The sequence below is a fragment of the Rhamphochromis sp. 'chilingali' genome (assembly GCF_963969265.1).
Source record: "Rhamphochromis sp. 'chilingali' genome assembly, chromosome: 15".
NCBI lineage: Eukaryota > Metazoa > Chordata > Actinopteri > Cichliformes > Cichlidae > Rhamphochromis > Rhamphochromis sp. 'chilingali'.
In genome coordinates this window covers 31,915,947-31,939,595 of record NC_137942.1, presented here as the reverse complement: position 1 = coordinate 31,939,595, position 23,649 = coordinate 31,915,947, and the positions used below count along the sequence as shown (strand labels likewise).

The window sequence follows — 23,649 nt, the reverse complement described above, 5'->3', positions numbered from 1 at the left end:
AAGGCTTTGAGGATTGTAATCAGCAAGAAAGTACAGCAGTTTACCATAGTTTAAAGAAGGAATGGCATTATTACTATTAGTAACATAAAGCATATTGCTGCAGTACATATCATATCAAGTGTGTTTGAAAGGTACGTCAAAGGTGTCATTATAAATCTGTGATACTTTTATACTAAACTCTTGATATACAAATACCTGAAATCATGTCTAAACTTGAACTTAGTAAAATTGATACCCTTATGACAAAAAGTACTTACTGAGGCAGTGACTTTGCTAAGAGCCAAAAATACATATTCTCAAAATCTAAACTTAATCTTTCAATGTGTAACCTCAAGTCAAACTTTGAGGTGTGCTGCTGAAAGGAGGGCGATGGGTTTTTTCATTAGAGATGGGAGCAAATGCAAACTCTTGCAAATGTGTGTATGTGCGAGTTTGTGACACTCTGAGGATTCAGTCAGAGCTGGAGGTCGAGCCGGGGAATGATGAGGTGGCACTTTCCTCCCTTTTATTCTTTTCTCCCTCTCTGTTCTTCCTGAAAGACAGATTGCATTCCATCCTCCCTGTAAAAAAAAAAAACGAACAGGCAGACACATGGATAATATGAAGGTATCTGCAGTGTGTGTGTGTGTGAGAGAGAGAGAGAGAGAGAGAGAGAGAGAGAGAGAGAGAGAGAGAGAGAGGAGGAGGAGTGAATTAGAGGCTTGCTTGGCCAGCTTCAGACTGTGCAACGTGTCTGATGCTGGTGGATCAGATGGCAGAAAGCTACTGTGTGTCTCCCCACAGCTCATCTGCTCCATAATGTCTGCTTTCTGCTTAATTACAGCTCACCTGCAGTCGGGCCGGCGCTGCACACAGAATACTGTTGGGGGGGGGCAGAGAACCTTCTATATAAACCTGTATTTGTACTGGGGGGGGGAATTCAACAGCAAAAAAGGGCTCTTATTATTTAGAGCCGATAACAATCATAATCTGTGCAAACCCCACAATTGTGCAGGTATTTCTAAACAGAGGCAGTTTTAGCCCACTGCAGCTGCTCACTCCAAAAATGCTAACATCTGGTTCAGTCATATGCTATTTTTTTAACAGTCATCTGTTATTTAATCTGTCATTTGATTGTTCCATCCTTATGGAACACAAGTTAAAATATCAAATACATAGTATGATGATTCAAGTAGATCCTAGTAGTCTTTCTAACACTTTCAGACATAATTAGAATGTTTGGGTTTTTTGTTGTTTTTTTCAAGTTTGCAGGTAAATTGTCTCTTTAAGGGTTCAGTTCTTATCAAGTCCTAAATTTCTAACTTCAGAGCATCTCAAAATGACTTATGTATTTGTTTTTCTCAAAACCTGTCGGGTTTTTGTTTTTTGTTTTTTTTACATTGACCATGGTGATATGATTTAACACATTTCTAAGCGTAAATGTTACACAAGATTACTATTATCTCATAAAGTGACAATTATTACACATGGTACCCTTTTTATGTACTGAGGCTCCAGTTCATCCAGAACTGAAGGGGACAGCATGAGTGGTCTAGTCTATCCGTACATGCTGAAGAAGAATAAGAACACTCACAGTTGCAGAAAAAATTATTGTGCATTTGTTTACAAAAGTGTTGTTCAGCGTTTCTGTTTCTACTGTGGTGATGAAGGACCCACCAGAATTCTAAGGGGAATAAAACTGCACAATCAATCTTGTTAAAGCAGGTTTTTAAAATAACCTTCCCCAAAGTAAATGATTTTCTGTCTTCCCAGAACAGGTGTAAAAGAGGCTCTAATAGTTATACAGTGGGCGCATACACAAAGTTTAGACTATAATGACCACCAGAGAGTTTCTGCTCTGGCCATATGTCCCATGGTTTCATGTTTTTTGACACAAAAGTAAAAAGTAATCACAGGACTGATTGACGGACCTACAGTATCTACTTTTTAAAATGGAAAATCAGAGTGTGTTGAGTTATGATGACGTATACTGAACCAACCTCTGCAGCCCATTCTTTATCTCTGCTTTGGGCCTCATAAGCTACCATTAACATGCGAAACGGCACAATCATAGCTAACAATTTATGATTTTGGCCACCCTTAAGGTCATCCACCTTTATTGTCCTTTTTACTATAATCGGGGTCGTAATTTACAAAACAAACATTTTGTTGTACTCAGCAAGATTTAACAATAGCTATCAGAATTAAAAACTCCCGAGGAAACAGTTTACTAGGGTCTGAGCTTTTATATAGTCAAATTTCTGTTTTTAGTCAGAGGAGTCACCCTCTGCTGGCTATTAGAAATAATGCATGTTTAGGACATTTCCGCTGTTAATTCCCTTTACAAACCCAGAAGCTACCTCTATATTTTACATGTGTTCTGTGAATTTGATAAGGAAAAAGGCCCCAAAAAATTGTGAAATAAACAGGATGACATGTGAAGTGTTTGAAATTAACAATCTCTTTACTAAAGTTTCCTGGGCTTACTGACGTAAGCATGTATTCCAAAGTTAGGACAAACCAAACATGCAAACCCCATATAGAACAGGTCTACCTACCCGAGTGTGAATCCAGGAGGCGATAGTTTTAACATATTAGCCACTATGCTCGGTAATGTTCTGAATGTATTTCCATCAGACCTGAATCAGGTGATCAAAAACAATGACACAGTTCTACAAATGCTAACTTTTCTTGTGTCACTTATAATCCTATAACAGAAAACAAATCCCTTCCGTCATCGACTTTCAGCAGATTCTTTTGGTTATTTATTGATTGTGATCCATGGACTGTCACAAGTGAGCTTTACTGGGACACTCCAGTCTTTTAGTTCTGCAGTATAGTTTGTGGACTTGTGAAAGGCAGATTTCTCTTTTTACACACATGCATACTGTATTAAAATAAGTCATTAGGTGGACTTTGTCAGTGTGATGATCTATGTTCCAGTGTAAATGTCTTCCTCCCCCTCACCCCAACTGGTCACAGCAGATGTCTGGCCCTCTCTGATTCTGCTGGAGGTTTCTTCCTGTAAAAAGAGCTTTTCTTTCCGCTGTCACCAAGTTCTTGCTCATAGGAGGTTGTCTGATTGTTGGCATTTTCTATGTTACTTTAGAGTATAAAGCATATTGAGGCCACTGCTGTTGTGATTTGGCACTGTATAAACTGAAATTGAATTAAATTAAATGGAATCTGATAGAATCAAACTGAACTGAATTGAAATAGTTCTAAACATGGAGCATGTTATTATACAGTTCTTTGAACAATTTTTCCAAACCTGACATGAAACCTGCACGCTGATCACAACGAAATTTAGAAACTAAAGCAGAAGATACACATACAGCCTGAGGCAAGTGTCTGTGAGGCTGCAGCCATGTTCAGGACATGTTAACACTCAAACAGATAAAACTATAAAAACACTCTGTTAAGCTGAAACAACTGGCTCAAATCTACTACCAAAACCCCAACTCAAACCAGAACTACAAGATGTAAAACTGGACTAAAACTGATAGAGTCTGAGACATCAGATTGTGAAAATAAACCCAGAAAACTGAATCTAAACAGTCTTAGCTTTAGCTCAAATCAAAGCGAATCAGGAAGTGGACCACAACCAGGAATAAATTCTGGATTAAACCCGTGCCTGTTGCAGGAGATCCTCCTCCAACCGTCCGATGCTCTTATGGATCAGGTTTCCTCCTGCTCAGCCCCCCTCCCCTCCTGCTCCTTCCTCTTCTGATCCAAACTATAACCCTTCTGGTGTGGAGGCATGGAAGGAGGGACCTTCTGTTTTTCCCTTCTTCTTTCTCGCTGTTTTTTTTTTTCCTTTGAAGGAGTCGTCCATTCTTGTCTTCCCTAAACGTGAGCAGAAGCAGCAACGGGGTAATGAGGGTGCGTCCCTACAGTCGGTCCAGTCTCCGGTACCTCCCAGTTCTTGAGGCTCCCATATAAAAACCCTTGTGGAAAGTCAGTGTAGGCAGTAGGGAGTTTTCTGCTGGGGTCAGGAGGATTGTGAACAGACGAGTGGATCCTGCCCCAAACACCCGTGTATGAGTGGAGTGTAGCAGAAAGAAACATCCCCAACTTTTTTTCCTCTCTTGCCTCAAAGAGTCTACATGTCTAGTGGCATCTAGACATGTTCAGCTTTGTGGATTTGCGGCTGGTGCTGCTGCTCAGCGCAGCAGTGCTTCTGGTCAGAGCGCAGGGCGAGGACGACCGTAAGTTTCATCACTGTTTACTGGAGCTTCTCAGACTTTTTCCCCTTTTACTTTATTGCATTTTTTTCTTTACTGGGTTTGGAAAGTGGATTTTCTCTACGTGGCTGGACGGCTTCTGAGATCTTAGAGAAGAGGAGAAAGGAAAAGTTTTAAGTAGAATTAAGTTTGCTTTGTTGTGCTCTATTGTCTCCAGACAGATAGACAGATAAAGCAGGGTGTGTGTAATGCATTGGGCATCTCAAGAAGGCCCCTGTCTCTCCCTCTCCTTGTGTTTGTCTAAGTCTCTCCAACCCCCACCTCCCCACCATGCATGCAGAGCGAGTTGCTGCAAGTTTTCCATTCTCTCCTCCAGGCGAGGGTTATCCAGCTGCATAGGTTTGAACCTCCCTTTACCCCAAAATTGGAGCATTCAAATGCCTAACCCTAATCCTGTGGCATTTTATCAGTTTGACACGACTACCTGCGTCACCTGTACCCATTCAAAAAATGGTTTCCACGAGATATGAGCCAGAAGGCGAAGCCTCTCACAGGCCTGATTGATGTGACAGGGAATTTGCAGCCTGAGGCCAAGTGCTGAGTTGGACAGGTGACTGAGAGGGAGAGTAGGAAGAAAACAGGGAGCGGAGGAGGAGAGGAGCAGGCGTAGTCTTGTCTGCCGGAGTATTTGACCTCCACAGCCTGAGCCAGCTTTCAGCTTTAGAGCCCACAAAAGCTCAGGTGGACTTTTGAAGAGATCATTTTGCACAGAAAGAGAGGTCAGAGGGAAGCGGATGCCTCTGCTGGTGCTTAGAACAACCAGTATTCTCCTCTGAGAAGACAAAGGAAAAGCAGTTCAGCTCTGGAAACAAGAGCCCAGGAGGCGAAACTCGGTTTTTCCAGATGTTCCTCTTCTTTTGGAAAGGACTCAGCTGTGCATAAAATGCAGATGTTTTCTGGCCCTCTGAATGATCTCACAACGCCACCCAGAGGCTGCTCTCAGCACTGCCAGACACATCTGGCCGCCACGTCCCCCCGTGCCATCCCCTCCCCCTCTTTTCTTTCCACTCTTTTTTTTCTTCTCTAATTGCATCCACATGTGGAGTGTTTCCACCAGTCACTGCCAAGCCTACAGTCTGCAGTTCTCCTGGCGCTTCTGCTTTTCCCCTCTGAGCTCAGCACTTTGGTACGCTGGAAGATTTAAAAGCACTCTGAGCAGAGTCCCAGTTTGAGTTTTGCTGAGAATCAAATGCAGCCGCCACAGTGTCGGGGTGGAAAATATGACTTTGAGTTGATGTACAGGGAGATTAAATCCCATTTAATCAGTGTCTGTGTGTGCAATGATGGCGTGACCTGCAGACAGACACGGCACACTGGTGCCCTCTCTGTCACCTCTGACCTGTTCCGGTCTGATTCCAAAGCCCCCCAGTTCCTGTCCACGTCTTTATCACCGCTAAGCTTTGTGTATTTATGTTGCTGCTGTCATTATTTCCTGTTTCAGACGTAGATTTTACACCAGTTTAGCAATCTATCTTTTTCTAACATTTTTCTCCAAAAAAGTGTTTTATTGAAACTATTTTTTCACTGTAATTCAAAATTCTCATCTCAGTTAATCAGTCTGACTAAATTTGAGAACAAATCAAATTTTTTAATTTGAGAAAATGATCCACATATTCAGGGTTTTTTCACAATTTATTTTTAGCTTCATAATTAAAGCACTTTAGTTTCCTGCCCTAGTTTTACCTGGACTCCCACCAGTGTAGATACTGAGTCTGCATGTGCGTTCAGGTAGCTCACCTGTCTCTTACCGTCCCTCTCCCTCTGTGTCGCCCCCCTCAGGCACGGGCAAAAGCTGCACTCTGGACGGCCAGGTGTTTGCAGACCGGGATGTGTGGAAGCCGGAGCCATGTCAGATCTGTGTGTGCGACAGTGGCACGGTGATGTGCGATGAGGTCATCTGCGAGGATACAACGGACTGCCCCAACCCCATCATCCCCCACGACGAGTGCTGCCCCATCTGCCCTGATGACGGTATAATAACTGCATCTCTCTCTGGACAAAGCACAGATACACAAAACAGTTTTTGCACATCACATGTTCTCATTTAAACTGCCCCCATGACACGAATCCATCATCTGTCCTCAATGACATGCCAAGAGTTACTGGTGTGAGTGAGACACTGTCTTTGAAAAAAAAAAAAATTAGTTTCTGTTTGAACACTTAAAGCATTATTATGAGCTTTTCTGGGTGCTTTCATCTGTTAATGCCAAACCTGTTTGCTCTCTGCAGGCTTCCAGGAGCCTCAGACTGAGGTAAATATACATTTTCCACTGACACTTGTAAATAAGTTTGTACAACTCCCATGAGATCAGATACACATTGAACACACTGTTTTCTTCTTTTCACCACAGGGAACCGTGGGAGCTCGTGGACCCAAGGGAGACAGGGTAGGTTCACACCCTCTTCTTTCCTTGTTTTACTTGTGGAGTAACTTTTGGTTGTGTGGTGAGCTCAAGATCTGTCACTGTTTTTGCTGGAGCTGATCAGTTACACTGATAGAATGTAGCTCCATGTGTTTTAAATCAGGCAGATGTGGAAACGTGACTCAGATGACTTTGAAATGCAGTGAAACTGCAAACTGCTTTTAGCTTTCATTACACATCATACTTAATCTAAAACCATTTACCCATCTTCATGCAGTGAGGTGGGAGAAAACAGTATCTTACATGTAAAGTTTCTGTAAACTGTAGTTTTTGATTTGTGTTTTTAAATGTCACCCTAGGGCACTGGTTGTCCTTTGTTACATCCAATTTTGATAGTTTAAGTCTGTTTTTTTTACCTCACACAAAACATGATGAGGTCAGGTTAAATCCTGCAGAGCAGCATGACTTGGCTTACATTTCAAAATCAAACCAAATATTATCATGGAGAAATATTATTACCTATATAAGGATTTGGTTTTTATCAATGAAAAAAACAACTTCTTTATCCATGATTTTCAACCGTGGAGCTACATTCATTTAAATTGGCGCAATCTTAGGAGGAAATTATGACTTCTGATTATTTATTTGGATTGGATTTGATTGAACCTTCATTGGTCACTTTACAAGTTGAATCTTAGACTCTAAAAGAGGCTCTGTGGATCATCTGTGTTGTTTTTAAGAGTGCATTTAATAGTGTAATAATAATGTATTTCGTGGTGCTATTTTGGCTACCGAGCATGATGGTGACAAACAGGTGACTGTTCCTGGTTAGTCTCATAGTCAGCCTCAAAGTAAACTGCACTTTTAATGATTTAAAAGCCTTTGAAGACACAAACATGGAATCAAATATTAACCAAACATATGTCTTCAATGATAAGGCCAGACCATAGGAAATGCACATGATTAATGGTTTAACAAATCAGTTTTCTGTTTTAGAGTATTGGACTGTGGACATCAGAACTTTTAATCCAAGCGACCTTCTTGAGTATGACCCTGATTTCCTCTATCTACAGGGTCCTGCTGGTCCCCCTGGTAGAGATGGTATGCCTGGCCAGCCTGGACTGCCTGGACCTCCTGGCCCACCTGGACCCCCTGGCCTTGGTGGAGTAAGTTGTTGAATTTTAGTTATTCTGTATTTCACTCATTAAAGGTCAATGGTGGCCGGTCAGTTAGTAACGTAACTATGTCGTTTAATGTATGCAAATGATTGACAGCGTGTTAATCGTGCTGCAGCTAGAGCGGAAAAAGTCAACTGTCAAAGCTGAAGCCCAAATGTGATGTGATATTAGTGTGATGAGCTGTGTCTGGAGTTTGGCACAGTGTCTCTGATCAGAAGGTCAAGAAGTCATTACTAAGGATGGAACGACGCCTCATTTCCTTTTGAATGGAAAGCAGACAATATTCTGGAAGTGGACAAACTTTAGAAAGTTAGAGTTTGCTAAGCTACCATTTTTAATTTTAGAGGTTTATTTACATTCTAATATACCCACTGACTCCAGGTCTGATTTAGAAATCTGATCTGACATCTCCAAAGACTGAATTCTGCTACAGGATCATTGTTCCACATGCTAGGCTAGCACTGCATATCTTCATGCCTCTGTGCAGCCTGTTGTTGACATGACTGCTAATATACCAAAAATATTGATTGAAAATATTTTAAATAGTAACAAAATATAATTTATTATTTGCTGATTCATTTTACCATTTGCCTCTGTGCTAAAATATTAAGAGAACACACTGTCACACTCATATTCTTTAATGAGATACTTAGTTAACATTCAAAGCTAATTTGCATTTCTGTATCTTGCTTAAACATGAGTCCATACTTTTGTAGAATCAACTTCTAATTAAATATTCTATGTTTCAGTTTGCCAATAACTTCAACTACATATGTGTATGCTAAAGTAATAACTATAGCGTGGATAACATGTATAACTTTACCGAGGGTTAGCATGATGCTGTTTTAGATATGGTTAAATATCAGCGTCAAATTTTCCATGATTCAGGACTTTAACATCTATTAACATACTTCAGCATTCACTCCATGTAACCACAGTTCAGTAAACTCCTACAGTCTTCCCTGTGTATACATTATCAGTGACATACTTCTATGCCAATGGTCCACGTTAAGCTGGACAATTAGAGACTTGGCAGTCACCATTAACATATGTTTGACTTCAGACAGAATGTTCCCTATCTACATTATACAGTATGTATCCTCCAGAGACACCTTTAAATACTACTGTTGAGGTCAAAGGTCAATGACTTGATACGCACTGCTCATTTTAGAACTGGATTGTTATGAGTGGCATTAGCATTGAGATTCCATATCATCAAATCTGCTGCTGCAGTTTTGTTATTGTGTTTGCTTTTATTTGGAAATATGAAAAAATTATGCAGTGGGGAAGTGCATGGTAAAAGAAACAACAGACAACTATACTTGATGGAACATGACACAACTATGCAAGATTTAGATATTTAATTTGGACTATGGCTCAGATGATCCAGAATCAGTGATTCTATTCAACTGGAAAAAGTACATTTAGTGTTGAGATTTGAAATGCATCATAGCTAACATGTAGCCTATGTCATGTCACAACACAGATGGAATTTAATATTTTTTCATCATAAAAACAATCATTTTGGTATTTTTTGTGAGATTAACATGTCTGTGTTTATTTTTTTCCAGAACTTCTCCCCTCAGATGTCTGGTGGCTACGATGACAAATCTCCTGCCATGCCTGTGCCTGGACCCATGGTAGGTTACATATGTATTTAAATACACTATATTCAAAATATTTCCATGCGCAGCATCTGAGCTTTTCTCTGTTGGATTGATAGGGCCCAATGGGACCCCGTGGACCTCCTGGACCTCCTGGATCTAGCGTGAGTATATGATGGGGGTTTTTATGCTTAGGTTAAAAACTGAAACCTGGCATGCTAGCTGGCATGAATCCAGTCCTTCCTTTTTCTGCTGCAAATAACACAAAGACTGTTTTTTTCTGATTGATTACTATTAGGCAGTAGTATTGATATTGATTACTGTTAGGCTGCAAAAACATCTTTTATTTTCTTGAAATAAATTTTGAAAAATTAACAAACTGCTCCTTACAGTGTGTTGAAAAAGTGAGTAGCATCAACATATTTGGTGTAGTGATGGTGTTTGTGTTTGTTACCAACTATAGGGACCTCAGGGATTCACTGGCCCCCCTGGTGAGGCTGGAGAGCCTGGATCTCCTGTGAGTATTCAGGACAGGGAAACAAATGCACGTTGCACTTTGCTGTGATGTTAACACTCTCACCTTATGTTTGATTTTCGCTTCAGGGTGCCATGGGTCCCCGTGGAGCTGCCGGCCCCCCTGGAAAGAACGGCGAGGATGTAAGTGCACTGGATTGATATCATATCAGTTCATCTACCTATATATATATATAGGTAGATATTATATTAAAAAAGAGACTGAGGAATGTCTTGAGACATCATTTCGTCCCCATCTCCCCAACTCTCTTTCTCTCAGGGTGAGTCTGGCAAACCAGGTCGCCCCGGTGAGCGTGGACCTTCTGGCCCTCAGGTAAGTTGCTGATTCTTACCACCGATATGTAAAACAAAAACAGAGCTGAGATAATAACTTTTGTCACCTCCTTGTTTTTTTGTTTTTTTTTTCCCAGGGAGCTCGTGGTTTCCCAGGAACCCCAGGTCTGCCTGGCATCAAGGGACATAGAGTGAGTCAGAACTTGTGCCACCCCATTCAACTCATATTCAACTCAAAATAAAAAATGTTGAAAGTCGTGGCTGGAAACTTCATCTTTGCATGTCTCTTATTCTGTGTAGGGATTCAGTGGCCTGGATGGTGCCAAGGGAGACAGTGGCCCCGCTGGACCCAAGGTGCCCCTCCCTTTGTTATAACACTTGTTCTCACCACATAAGTTGTAGAAAAAAGTCACCCACAGGTGGGCTACTTCACTTATAGTGCAGTGTTGAGTAGCTGTAATCGTAGCAGTGCTATAAATGACAGTAGTAATTGAAAAGTAGTTGTAATATTGGCACTGATATCTAACTCATAGTGGTCCTGGTGGTGGGAGCACTAGTGCCAGAATTTGAAGTACAATAAAATTAATCGCATTTAATTGTAATTATAGACAGCACCATATCACAACTCCCTTTTAACAGGAAGAGATCTCTGGCAGAACTATCAATATGGTTCTCAAATGAGTACCGTTTAGTGTTTAAAGACACACTGAAAAAATTAACCCATAGATGCAGAAAAATCATTAAAACAGTTTCAGCATTTCCTCCATTATAACCAGTGTATTTTCTTCACCTACCACTCCACCGACAAGTTGGTCATACAACATATTTTAACCTAAAGCTAAATACTACTTCTATTAACAGCTAACAGTTTGAGTATCAGTGTGGACAGTAAAAGCTGTGGCTACAATAATGCTACAAAAAGCAGTAGTATCAACCATTTAAACACTAGCAAGTTACATTAGCAGTCACTGGCTACTTTTTAGTTATAGCAGCTTGATTGGCTAAATGCTGCATTGACGAGCATAATTTCTGAAAGTTTGATAAAGTTTCTAGAGTTTAATCAATGATTCTAATCTTCTCGCCGGCCCATGTGTTTCTGTCCATTTAGGGAGAGGCTGGCACCCCTGGTGAGAATGGAACCCCTGGTGCTATGGTGAGTAAAACAAGCACCCCATCTCTGCTACATAATTATAGTAGTATAGTTTCTTCTCTCCACAACTGATTTTGGCTAACTGACACTGTCTTTGTCTATCTCAGGGACCTCGCGGTCTGCCTGGTGAGAGAGGCCGTGCTGGTGCTACTGGAGCTGCTGTGAGTCCATACATTACATAGTTGCAGCTAGTGAAATCAATTTATTAGTGAATTGAGAAACCAGTCGACCACTCACGTTTGTCTTTGACCTGCAGGGAGCTCGTGGTAACGATGGCGCTGCTGGTGCTGCTGGACCTCCTGTAAGTCTTTCATTGTCCAAAGCTTCAGTTCTTAAAATCTCAGCTTTGTTAGCACTGACCCAAAAAGATGCACTATGTATATCTGAGTATCTGTGTTTTTGTTCTTCTCAGGGTCCCACTGGCCCCGCTGGACCCCCTGGATTCCCCGGTGGCCCTGGAGCCAAGGTATAAACTGCTCCTGACCCGCTCCAGTAATCCTCAGTGCTATCCATTTTTCTTCTGAAACGCAGTATAATCTATTTCCTCTCCTCTCTTAGTTGTGTTTTTACTGTGCCGACTTTGAAGAATTTATTTTCTGAAGCATGTAGGTAGCCAACACGTACACCTGACATGTAGAATGCAGGTCATAAAAAACATCTGAGCTCCCACTACTGTTTGAGTATAAACAGTAACTATTAAGAAATTAGATGGATGGGCGCTATTTTTATTTTTATTTTTTGCAGAGTTCTCAGTATATTTTAAAGCTTATGATAGAAATTCACAGTAATTGTCTGTGCATGTGGAACTGGGTCATAGCTGAAGCTGTGGGGTTCTTTTTGGCAGAGGTTAGATGTTGAGTGTTTTCTCTAAAACAAATCTTCTGTTTATGCCGACAATTTTATCTTTTTTTTTTGGTCTTCCACCACCAAGCTGTTTGTATTACTAAATAATCTTTTCTTTCTCCCCAGGGTGATGCTGGAGCTCAGGGTGCTCGTGGACCCGAGGGCCCTGGTGGAGCTCGTGGTGAGCCCGGAAACCCCGGACCTGCTGGCCCAGCTGGACCTTCCGTAAGTATGAGTGACTGTAATAAAGATCCTTGATGAAAACAACAACAAATGGGCCACAAAAAATAGGCCACTAGAATCTGATTCAAGGCAAAATAAAACAATTTACATTATCATTTAAATTGTTAAAAGAAATTAAAAATAATTCTGCCTTCTGGGACAATAAATAAACTTCCTTCCTTCTCCTCTCAGGGAAACCCTGGAGCTGATGGAGCCGCTGGAGCTAAGGGAGTACCTGTGAGTATCTTTAAACAAATTTACTCTATTTTTAATACTTTCTTATTTTTACTAAAGCTACAGATAGTCATCACTTTTTCTACAGCATGACATTAAATGACTGTATTGTTGTGTGCTGCCACCTACAGGGTGCTGCTGGAGTTGCTGGAGCTCCTGGTTTCCCCGGACCCCGTGGACCCCCAGGACCTCAGGGTGCTGCTGGTGCCCCCGGACCCAAGGGCAACACTGTAAGTAAAGATCTCTTAGATCCAAAAAAAAGCAAAATCACCCAAAATTTAAACTTGTATGTTTTGTGTGAATACTTTGACAGTTACAACCTACAGAGATAAAAACAAAAGTTAGAGATTTGTTTTGGGCATTTGTTGTTTGCTGAAATTATTTTTCTTTTAGATTTATCCAAATAATAGTAATTTCTCCCTAGTTTGTAGTTTGTTTAATTTTATGTTTTCTTGTTTGTTTGTGTCCCATAGGGTGAGGCTGGTGCCCCAGGATCCAAGGGAGAGCCTGGTGCCAAGGGAGAGGCTGTGAGTTCACCATAGATCATGACAGAGCACACTGCACTAAAATTATGTGTGTATCAGCCTCTTATGCCACATTGCATGTTACATTGCTCTTCTACAGGGTGTTTCAGGAGTTCAGGGACCCCCTGGACCTCCTGGTGAGGAGGGCAAGAGAGGAGCCAGAGGAGAGCCTGGTGCTGCAGGAGCCCGTGGCGGCCCTGGAGAGAGAGTATGCATCTCACTGGATTCCACTTTATCCGTACCCTAATCTGTAAAATGATGGCAGAGGGACCTCTAGTGGTGTTTCAACACAAAGGACAAAAGACTGAAATCTTTATACTGATGGTCAAATCTAAATGATTGAGATTACTTGTGTGCAGCTGTAAACATTACAAAGGTTAGTTTGACTGAAAAAGCAGATTAATCTCTGCTTGGAATGAAAACATAATAAACACCATTGGGCTCTTAATCATGATGTAACCAAACTACTGAGTGAGGTTCAAAATGTTCCCAAAACATTTGACCAAGAGTATTACAGATATGGACATACTGAGTGGTGCTAGTACTAAGATAGAAACATTCATTTCATTGGTTAAAAGCATTAAGTCTTTTGGATGTTAATTTAAGTTAAAAATGATGCCAGAGACCTGAGGCCCGGATCTCTCTGATGGAATTCGACTGTATGCATGATACAGGGTGTTCAATTTTAAACCTACAGTTTGAACACATTTCTGTTTAAACACTTTTTACTGTTCAGAGCTAAGCAGGACATGTTTGATTGTCTTTACAGGGTGCCCCTGGTGGTCGTGGTTTCCCTGGTTCTGATGGCCCTGCTGGACCCAAAGTAAGGAAAATGCACACATACATACAACAGATATAAACCTTAATTCCGCCCGCAGGCTTCCACAATTTTGGTTTAACTAATTTTTGAATTTCCACCATTCTTATTTTCTTCTTAGGGTGCCAATGGTGAGCGTGGTGCCCCCGGTCTTGTTGGAGCTAAAGGTGCCACTGGTGAGTCTGGCCGCACTGGTGAGCCTGGTCTGCCCGGAGCTAAGGTGGGATAGCATACTGTCTGTCAAATAATTCTCTGCAGCATCATTTATTCATTATACCCAGTCCCTCCTCTGACCTCTGACCTCTGCTTTGTAGGGAATGACTGGCAGCCCCGGCAACCCTGGACCTGATGGCAAGATGGGACCTTCTGTAAGTTTGTATGCAGTATAGTTAACCCTAGTTCTTATAATTTATGTCAAGAAATAGCAAAACCCTTAACATGCTTAATCTTCCTTAACAGGGAGCCCCCGGACAAGATGGCCGCCCTGGGCCTCCTGGCCCTGGTGGAAATAGAGGCCAGCCTGGAGTCATGGGATTCCCCGGACCCAAGGGTGCTGCTGTGAGTAGCGTTACAACATCTATACATTATATTTAATCATGCTTAGTAATAGTGGGCATCTAAAATATGGTCTCCGTGTTTTTTTGTCTATAGGGTGAGGCTGGAAAGCCCGGTGAGAGAGGAACCATGGGACCTACTGGACCTGTTGTGAGTGCTCAATATTCTGCTGTTTTCTTTCTTGTTATCTATCATCAATGGTAGGATTGTGTGTGTGAAAGCCTTCTATCTCTCTACCCAGGGTGCACCTGGAAAGGATGGTGATGTTGGCGCACAGGGCCCCTCTGGACCTGCTGTAAGTAAACAACACTAACTGGCTACACTTCGATATTAGCACCCAAGTTTGTGTTGATGTCTCTCTACTGAAAGCTACATAGCTGCAAGAATAAGTCACATCTACTCAATGCATTACTGCCACCGTTGCTGACTCTCCCTCTCTGCTCATCTTAAGGGTCCTGCTGGTGAGAGAGGAGAGCAGGGACCTGCTGGATCTCCTGGATTCCAGGGTCTCCCAGGACCCCAGGGAGCCATTGGTGAGAGTGGCAAGCCCGGAGAGCAGGTACTGATTGAAGCGGAACTATGACTGGAACAGCATCATTTCCAGTGAATAAAAGTGCTTATTCCTGTATTTCTGTTTTTCCTTTTAGGGTGTACCTGGCGAAGCTGGAGCCCCAGGACCTGCTGGAGCTAGAGTAAGATAAGATAAGATAAGATAAGATAAGATAAGATAAGATAAGATAACTCTTTATTGTCATTGCACAGTCATACATAGTACAGTAGTACAATGAAATTGGAAAAACTGTCCTACGTCGGCACTACATATGACACGACACGATATGACACATCACAACGTAACAAACAACACAACACAGTATATTAACTTAGTATAAAAAAGAAGAATAAGTGTATGTGTATTGCACACTGTTATTATTGCACATTAATTATTATTGCACCTTGTTATAAATATAAATATTATTGTTATCGTTTTAAACATTGTTACCTCCCCCTAAAAAGTCCAGGGAGGTATCCAGTCAGGTCAGCTATTTACATTGATCAGGGCTATTGCCCTGTTGTAAAAGCTGTCCTTGAGTCTATTTGTTCGGGACCTCAGCAGCCTGAACCTCCTGCCAGACGGCAGCAGCTTAAACACCCGGTGTCCTGGGTGTGTGCAGTCCCGTAGGATGCTGCGTGCCCTCTTGAGACAGCGAGTGCTGTACAGGTCCTTCAGGGAGGGAAGAGGATGTCCAATGATTTTTTGGGCCATGTTGATGACCCTCTGGAGTGCCTTTCTGTGTGCTGTGGTGCAGCTGGAGAACCACACACCGATGCAATATGTCAGCACACTTTCAATGGAGCAGCGGTAGAAGACGGTCAGCAGCTCCTTCTTCAGGTCCATTTTTCTGAGGATTCTCAGAAAGTGGAGACGCTGTTGGGCCTTCTTTAAGACCGCAGAGGTGTTAGAGCTCCATTGGAGGTCTGTGTCTATGTGCACACCCAGAAACTTGAAACTGGAGACCCTTTCCACGCACAAGTCACATATCCTCATAATTTTCACAGTTAGATAAGACTCTAATTGTGGTTTAAATATAATTAAATATATTCATTAGTTCTTTGTCCAAAATCCTACATGGTGTAGAAAACAACTTCCTAAGTTGCTAACTAGCTTGTTCAAACACATTAAAGTTATTACTAGCAGCTTATAACTGCTTTTTTATTCTTTAAAGTGGATTCTTGTCCAAAATGCTCGATGTTAGACCTGGAAAACAACTTTTAGCCTGCTAACTAGCCAGCTACTTTCAATATTAGGATTGCTAACAAGCTACTGTATCATTAATAGTGATAGCAACTATGCAGATGCTATCACTAGCTTCAACTCACATTACCTGTAAACAAAACAAAGGTACCATACCAGTGTCGATATGGTCACAGGAGGAAAACCCTTGCACTGCCATTTACAAAGTAGCGCTTCGTGTTGATCAGACATTCTGTTTTACCCTGTCATTCATAAATGAACAGATAAATTATGATGAAAGCTTCACCTCACATATGAACCTCCCTTTGGGGAATATCATCCAACTAGAACTGATATTAGATTAGATTAGATTAGATAGAACTTTATTAATCCCTCGGGTGGGTTCCTCTGGGAAATTCGATTTCCAAAAAGCACAGCACCGACAGAAGTTTCAGAGTTACAGAATATTATATATATATATATATATATATATATATATATATATATATATATATATATATATATATATATATATATATATATATATATACACACACACACACACACACACACACACACACACACACACACACACACACATATATAAATACAGAGACAATATAAATAAAATATACGAAGGGGATAAATAGAATAAATAGGAATAAAAAATAAAAATACAAGTGAATGAATTGCACATTTCGAGTATTGAGGTCTATTGAGGTCTATATAGCAGATCTAGTTCTCATGGTTTCAACAAACCATCCAATAAACTCATTCCAACCTACTCTTCTCCTCAGGGCGATAGAGGATTCCCTGGTGAGCGTGGTGCACCTGGGCCAGTTGGACCTGCTGGTGCCCGTGGATCCCCAGGAGCCTCTGGAAATGATGGTGCTAAGGTGAACACATCTTATATAAAAACTAAGAAGTTCTCAGTTGTGAGTAGATTGACTAAATTGCACATATTTCACTATTCTGAACATCTCTTCCTCAGGGAGATGCTGGAGCCCCTGGTACTCCTGGTGCTCAGGGTCCTCCTGGACTGCAGGGAATGCCTGGTGAGCGCGGTGCCGCTGGTCTTCCAGGACTGAGAGGAAACAGAGTGAGTTGCCTTCTGTAGTCCTATTACTCTTAGTATTCGGATAGTACATTGGCGGTCACTGCCATTGTAGACTGCTATCCTAGGTGAGATTTACTTTAGCAATCCAACAAACACTGATCAGTGTTTCTACTATATGTCCATCCATTTTATTGTCATTACGACACAATTGGGATGCAAATGCCCAGTGTAATCGCTGATGGGCTTTACGGTGACTTAGCAAATGACCCCAGCATTGTAAGACCTGATATACTATGTGAATGTTCGTCTTATTACCAACATCTTTTTTCCTTTCAAACACACAGGGTGACCAAGGACCTAAGGGTGCTGATGGAACAGGAGGTAAGGATGGTCCTCGTGGTTTGACTGGACCAATTGGACTTCCTGGACCTGCTGGCTCCCCAGGAGACAAGGGAGAGTCTGGTGCCCAAGGACCTGTTGGACCTTCTGGAGCCCGTGGACCCCCTGTAAGCACTGCTGTGTCTGCTACAGATAATGTTTAATTTAAAGTTTTTAAGTGTGTTAATCTTTGAATGTTCGAATTCATTCTGATTCGTCTACCTACATCTTAGGGTGAGCGTGGTGAGGCCGGACCACCTGGACCTGCTGGATTCGCTGGACCTCCTGTAAGTAAATTCTACAATAGTGTCCACGCTATTTTTCTTACTCTAACACAGAAGTTACTAAAAAACTATTTGGCTTTTTCTTCACAACCACCAATCCACTCTAGGGTGCTGATGGACAGGCTGGTGCTAAGGGAGAGCCTGGAGATAATGGTGCTAAGGGAGATTCTGGTCCTCCCGGACCTGCTGGACCCACTGGTGCTGCAGGACCTCAGGTTTACACAATAACATACTCCCAGCATATCCCAGTTCACAAATTACAGCTATTTAGACATACATGTGACCACATTGTGTGCTGCTGTTTCTTTGACACTATGCTGTTGCCTTTCAGGGTCCCGTTGGAAACACTGGCCCTAAGGGAGCCCGTGGACCTGCTGGACCTCCTGTAAGTCACTCTTCCTACTTTCCCAAGCAACTTACATTTCTGACATTAGCTTAGAGGTGACAGTACCTCTAGCCAAACTGGCAATACTTCATAAAACTGGGCAAAGAAAATTAAAAAAAGGAAAGAAAGTAGTGAAAGATTTTATTTATTTTCCAAACACGTACCACCATCAAATCCATTGTTTGATACATGTCTGTTTTTTGTTTGTTTGTTTTTTACTGACTTGATGCAGTATTTTTGCAGCCTGAGTTAGCTAATTGGCCTCGATCTCCCTAGGGTGCTACTGGCTTCCCTGGTGCTGCTGGCAGAGTTGGACCTCCCGGCCCCGCTGTAAGTTTTTCTTAGGTGTTTCTGACACAGTGCGCAAAATCTATGTGTTTTCCTGGAATTATTTTCAATTCTCCCTGTCCTCCCCACAGGGTAACGCTGGACCTCCCGGAGCTCCTGGACCAGCTGGCAAGGAGGGACCCAAAGGAAACCGTGGTGAGACTGGACCTGCTGGTCGCCCTGGTGAGTTGGGTGCTGCTGGACCCCCAGGACCTCCTGGAGAGAAGGGTAGCCCTGGTGCTGATGGTGCTCCCGTAAGTTATATCAACTTTCAGTACATTCTAAAATGCTGTGACACAATTTATAATAAACCATAGCCTTCAATAATCTTCTTTCAGCAATATCATTAAATTTAATTTCCATCCTTTCACTGACTGCACAGTTTCTGCTACCTGTGTCTCAGTGTCTAACTACTTTCTGTCTGTCTTTCACAGGGTAGTTCTGGTATTCCTGGACCTCAGGGTATTGCTGGACAGCGTGGTATTGTTGGTCTGCCTGGACAGAGAGGCGAGAGAGGTTTCCCTGGACTTCCCGGAGCTCTTGTAAGTTCCTATTGGTATTCTAAAACCCAGAATTTCAAAAATTTAAAAATGTTCAGTGGATCTGATAAATCCAGAACATCAAGTTACATGATTCTAAATCAAGAGAAAAGTCTACTTCTAAAAGACACAAAACAATAACATTTAATTCTCATTTAGCTAAGCAAAAAATAAGACAGACCAGTCTCAGTCAGTTAGAAATATGAATGAGGTTAATATAACTGGACTGACTGCAATTGTTGCACTAATAGGGAGAGCCTGGAAAGCAAGGCCCTGGTGGTCCAAACGGTGAGCGTGGACCTCCCGGACCCATGGGACCCCCTGGCCTGGCCGGAGCCCCTGGAGAGTCTGGACGTGAGGTATAAAGTCCCACTAGAGCAAGTGGAGAGCCAAGGGGTGGCTCTCCCTTTGGTTACCCTACCCAACCAACTGTGAAGCCCATTGAAGGGCCAATTATATGCTCATGAACATGTAGTTGCATCTAGTGACTGCTATATTCCTAATAGAACTTTTTGCGTGACAGTATTTTGCTATAAACACTATTTCTGACACATCTCGTTATGCATTCAGCCATATAAATTTTAAAATTTTTCAACAAACTTTCAGTGAAGTCAGTTCTGAAGGTTTTTGTTAAGCTTAACTTGCTCTGTGCCTGTGTTTAAGGGAACCCCTGGTAACGAGGGCGCAGCTGGTCGTGATGGAGCCCCTGGACCCAAGGTAAGATAAGCTGACCTCACCAACAGCACACAGCTATCTTATTTTTTGTTCCATAGCGCCAAGTATGTTGGCAGCCTACAAGTTAGCATGCTAACATGTTAACATGCAACTAAATAATTTGTGTAGCATCACAAGTTATCTAGCCTAAAGCTTACCTATTAGCCATCATCCACAACTTCTAAAATGGCAACCAGAGGAAGAAGTCACACTTTCTGTGAGTACTGCCATGATTTGTGAATCCCACCCTGGAGGATATATATGTGTGTTCAGCATGTTCATACATATTCATACACTACTAGAATTTTTAACATAAAGCTTAACGGGCAAATGTAGTCAGATACACTGTTTGAAGCTAGTGATAACCTAGTTTTTATTTTTCCTTTAGGGAGACCGTGGAGAGAGTGGCCCTGCCGGAGCCTCTGGTGCCCCTGGTCCTCCTGGCGCCCCTGGACCTGTCGGCCCTGCTGGAAAGACTGGTGACCGTGGAGAGACTGTGAGTGACAAATCTGCTTCATTAATGTTTCAGCTTGGTATGTCATGCCAGTCAAAGACAAGGCTGTAAGTCACTGCAACCCTGTCTCCACGTAAAACTTTTTTTTTTTTCCAATTTTCCAGGGACCTGCTGGCCCTGCCGGCGCTGCTGGCCCTGCTGGACCTCGTGGCCCTGCTGTAAGTAACAATATTGGTTGCAAAACTACACTGGATGGAAGAGCATGCAAGGAAGGTTAAACCAAATGATGTCTGTCATTTTTCCTTATGACAGGGGGCTACTGGACTTCGTGGTGACAAGGGAGAGGCAGGAGAGGCTGGAGAGAGAGGCATGAAGGGACACAGAGGATTCACTGGCATGCAGGGACCTCCCGGACCTGCTGTATGATAGTTTATGCTTGAGTCTGCATATACTATAGTCAAAGAAAGTAATGCCATACACCAGTAAACTTAGTTTTAAACTGATTGTCTTCTTTTGTGCACCCATAGGGACCTTCTGGAGAGTCTGGACCCGCTGGTGCTGCTGGACCCGCTGGACCTAGAGTAAGTTAACTTAGTCTGGAGCAGTTGTGTAGTTTCAGCTTTACCTAGTTTATTTTCAGATACTGACATTTGAAATTTCCTGGTATCTGTAGGGTCCTTCAGGAGCTGCTGGTTCTGCTGGTAAGGATGGTATGAGCGGTCTGCCTGGACCCACTGGACCTCCTGGACCTCGTGGACGTTCTGGAGAGATGGGACCTGCTGTAAGTCTAACAAGCTAACCTTCTTTACATTCAGCTGTTTACTTAAGTTGTGCCACGTTGTACCTTTATACCTAGGGTTTTTGAGGGTTACATTTTGATAAAAGCAGCACATTACTAATGAACTAACCAACCCACACTTTTTCTTTACCCTTCTCCTTCTGCAGGGTCCTCCTGGACCTCCTGGACCTCCTGGAGCACCTGGTGCCCCTGGTGGTGGATTTGACCTTGGCTTCATGGTCCAGCCTCAGGAGAAGGCTCCTGATCCCTTCCGCATGTACCGTGCTGATGATGCTAACGTTCTCCGTGACCGTGATCTGGAGGTTGATAGCACCCTGAAGAGCCTGAGCCAGCAGATTGAGCAGATCCGCAGCCCTGACGGAACCCGCAAGAACCCAGCAAGAACCTGCAGGGACCTCAAGATGTGCCATCCTGACTGGAAGAGCGGTGAGCAGTTCAATACAGTGACAGGAGAGCTAGTCCAAGGGCAGTCAGATGTAGGCCTAGCGGAGTTTTGAAGTTGTTTGTGTTTTGCAGGTGAGTACTGGATTGACCCTGATCAGGGCTGCACTCAGGACGCCATCAAGGTCTACTGCAACATGGAGACCGGCGAGACCTGCATATCCCCAACTCAGCGTGAGGTTGCCCAGAAGAACTGGTACATCAGCAAGAACATCAAGGAGAAGAAGCACGTCTGGTTCGGAGAGGCTATGAATGACGGCTTCCAGGTAAGCGTCCTAATTTATAGAACCTACCTGTTCTCTCTTCTTCTATTCTTCTTTATAGTTTCTTCTTCTGTCAATTTCCATATTTCTCTTATCTGCAGTTCTATTGTGATTTGCTGCAGCTTGAGTTCATTTCTCTTACCCACTTTCCTAAATGTCTGCTTAGGTTCCTCTTCTACTTCTCTCTACCCATCTCCACTTCTTCCCACTTTGTCTTTACCCAGTCTTTTTCAACACCATCACACCTTTGCCCATCACAGTCAGTAATCTATCCCCTATTCACTGTCTTGTGCAGTTCGAGTATGGCAGTGAGGGCTCTCTGCCAGAGGATGTCAACATCCAGATGACCTTCCTGCGTCTCATGTCCACTGAGGCATCCCAGAACATTACCTACCACTGCAAGAACAGCGTCGCCTACATGGATGCTGCCGCTGGCAACCTCAAGAAGGCCCTCCTCCTCCAGGGCTCCAACGAGATTGAGATCAGAGCCGAGGGCAACAGCCGCTTCACCTACAGCGTCCTCGAGGATGGATGCACGGTGAGGAAACCTTTTACATTAAACTCAATATGTTAATTATTCAAAGTTAACAGAGATTGAGACGGGTTAGAGGCTAGAGGTTCTAATCAGCACTGTTCTGAATATGAACCCTAATTCTGATTTTCGTTGTCTCTCCTTCCAGTCACACACCGGTACATGGGGCAAGACAGTCATTGACTACAAGACATCGAAAACATCTCGCCTGCCCATCATTGACATCGCTCCTATGGACGTTGGTGCTCCAGACCAAGAGTTTGGCTTTGAAGTTGGACCTGTCTGTTTCTTGTAAAAAGAGAAATCTGGACTTGAAATTGTTGTTGTGTGCGTGTGTGTGTTTAATTTTTTTCTAGCAGTCATCTCTCTCTAAAGCAAAAGCAAAAAAAATGCCCCCAACAAATCATTCTCCCGATGCCATTTTTCTGAAAAATCTGACCCTTCGTTCTACAAGTTTCCATTTGGCCGTTGCTCCGATGGTCCGCTTTGCCTAAAACCTGCACTTCGACGAGAACAAGATGGCGGTGGTGTAGAGGCATCTGCATCGTCGCATTTGGGACCACTACTTTTTTTTTGTTTCTGACTTTTTTTTGTTTGTTTTTGCCATCACCAACACCAAGGATCCTGTAGAGAAGACATTTTGTTTCACTGGCAACAAGAAAATAATATATGCCTCTGTAAAGTGTAAAAGAAAATTGACTTCCCCTCATCATGCGGCCAAACCCGGCCTCTCTGGAGTTTACAGAAACAGACACAGGTGACTTTTGTATTTTTATACACCTCTGCGGTGAGAGGAATGAAAGGACAGTCCCAACAGACAGAACCCAATTGCTTTGTACCACGTTTCAGGTGTTGATGAATAAACGGTGAAACTGACAGCCATGTTTGTCTCTGTTGTTCTGCCCTTCCCCTTTTTCCACCTGCCCCTAGACAACGCCTCCTCAAGAGTTGTTCCTTCCTCACCTGCTGATGTTGTAGCTGTTGTGATTTGTTTGTTGTTGTGGTCTCTTTCATGTTTATTCCTCTCTATGTCTCCCTTTTTTTCCTAAAGAAAAGCCACATTAAAACCACCAGCAGAGAAACATGGGTTTAAACCTCTTTTTTTAAGGAAAAAAACACAAAAAAATCCTTATGCCTACCTCAGAAGTGAAAGGAATTCCAGCTCTAAAAAAAGGGCCCAGTGTTTTTTAAAGTGAAGCCTGAAGTAGAGTTGTGGTGGTCAGT

General features: G+C 42.6%; 1 protein-coding gene and 1 long non-coding RNA gene across 2 annotated transcripts; one reads left to right on the top strand and one right to left on the bottom strand.

Moving 5' to 3' along the window:
• The first annotated feature begins 2,369 nt into the window (after positions 1-2,369).
• Positions 2,370-23,301, top strand: col1a1a (collagen, type I, alpha 1a). Its single transcript, XM_080905565.1, has 49 exons — positions 2,370-4,187; positions 6,003-6,194; positions 6,453-6,475; positions 6,575-6,610; positions 7,660-7,752; positions 9,336-9,404; positions 9,488-9,532; positions 9,832-9,885; positions 9,972-10,025; positions 10,162-10,215; positions 10,313-10,366; positions 10,476-10,529; positions 11,284-11,328; positions 11,433-11,486; positions 11,582-11,626; positions 11,738-11,791; positions 12,295-12,393; positions 12,583-12,627; positions 12,756-12,854; positions 13,098-13,151; positions 13,249-13,356; positions 13,918-13,971; positions 14,087-14,185; positions 14,280-14,333; positions 14,425-14,523; positions 14,617-14,670; positions 14,762-14,815; positions 14,972-15,079; positions 15,168-15,212; positions 17,050-17,148; positions 17,244-17,351; positions 17,654-17,815; positions 17,921-17,974; positions 18,079-18,186; positions 18,303-18,356; positions 18,633-18,686; positions 18,776-18,937; positions 19,118-19,225; positions 19,474-19,581; positions 19,886-19,939; positions 20,325-20,432; positions 20,555-20,608; positions 20,703-20,810; positions 20,918-20,971; positions 21,064-21,171; positions 21,336-21,615; positions 21,706-21,896; positions 22,189-22,431; positions 22,574-23,301. Exons 1-49 carry the CDS (start codon positions 4,106-4,108, stop codon positions 22,718-22,720), a joined length of 4,344 nt encoding a protein of 1,447 aa, XP_080761691.1. The 5' UTR covers positions 2,370-4,105; the 3' UTR covers positions 22,721-23,301.
• On the bottom strand, positions 4,171-12,893 carry LOC308411611. The gene is made up of 4 exons (XR_013974423.1): positions 12,754-12,893; positions 9,949-10,005; positions 5,961-6,215; positions 4,171-4,309 (listed from the first exon to the last, which is right to left on the bottom strand). It is a non-coding gene; the product is annotated as an uncharacterized lncRNA (long non-coding RNA).
• Positions 23,302-23,649: the final 348 nt, after the last annotated feature.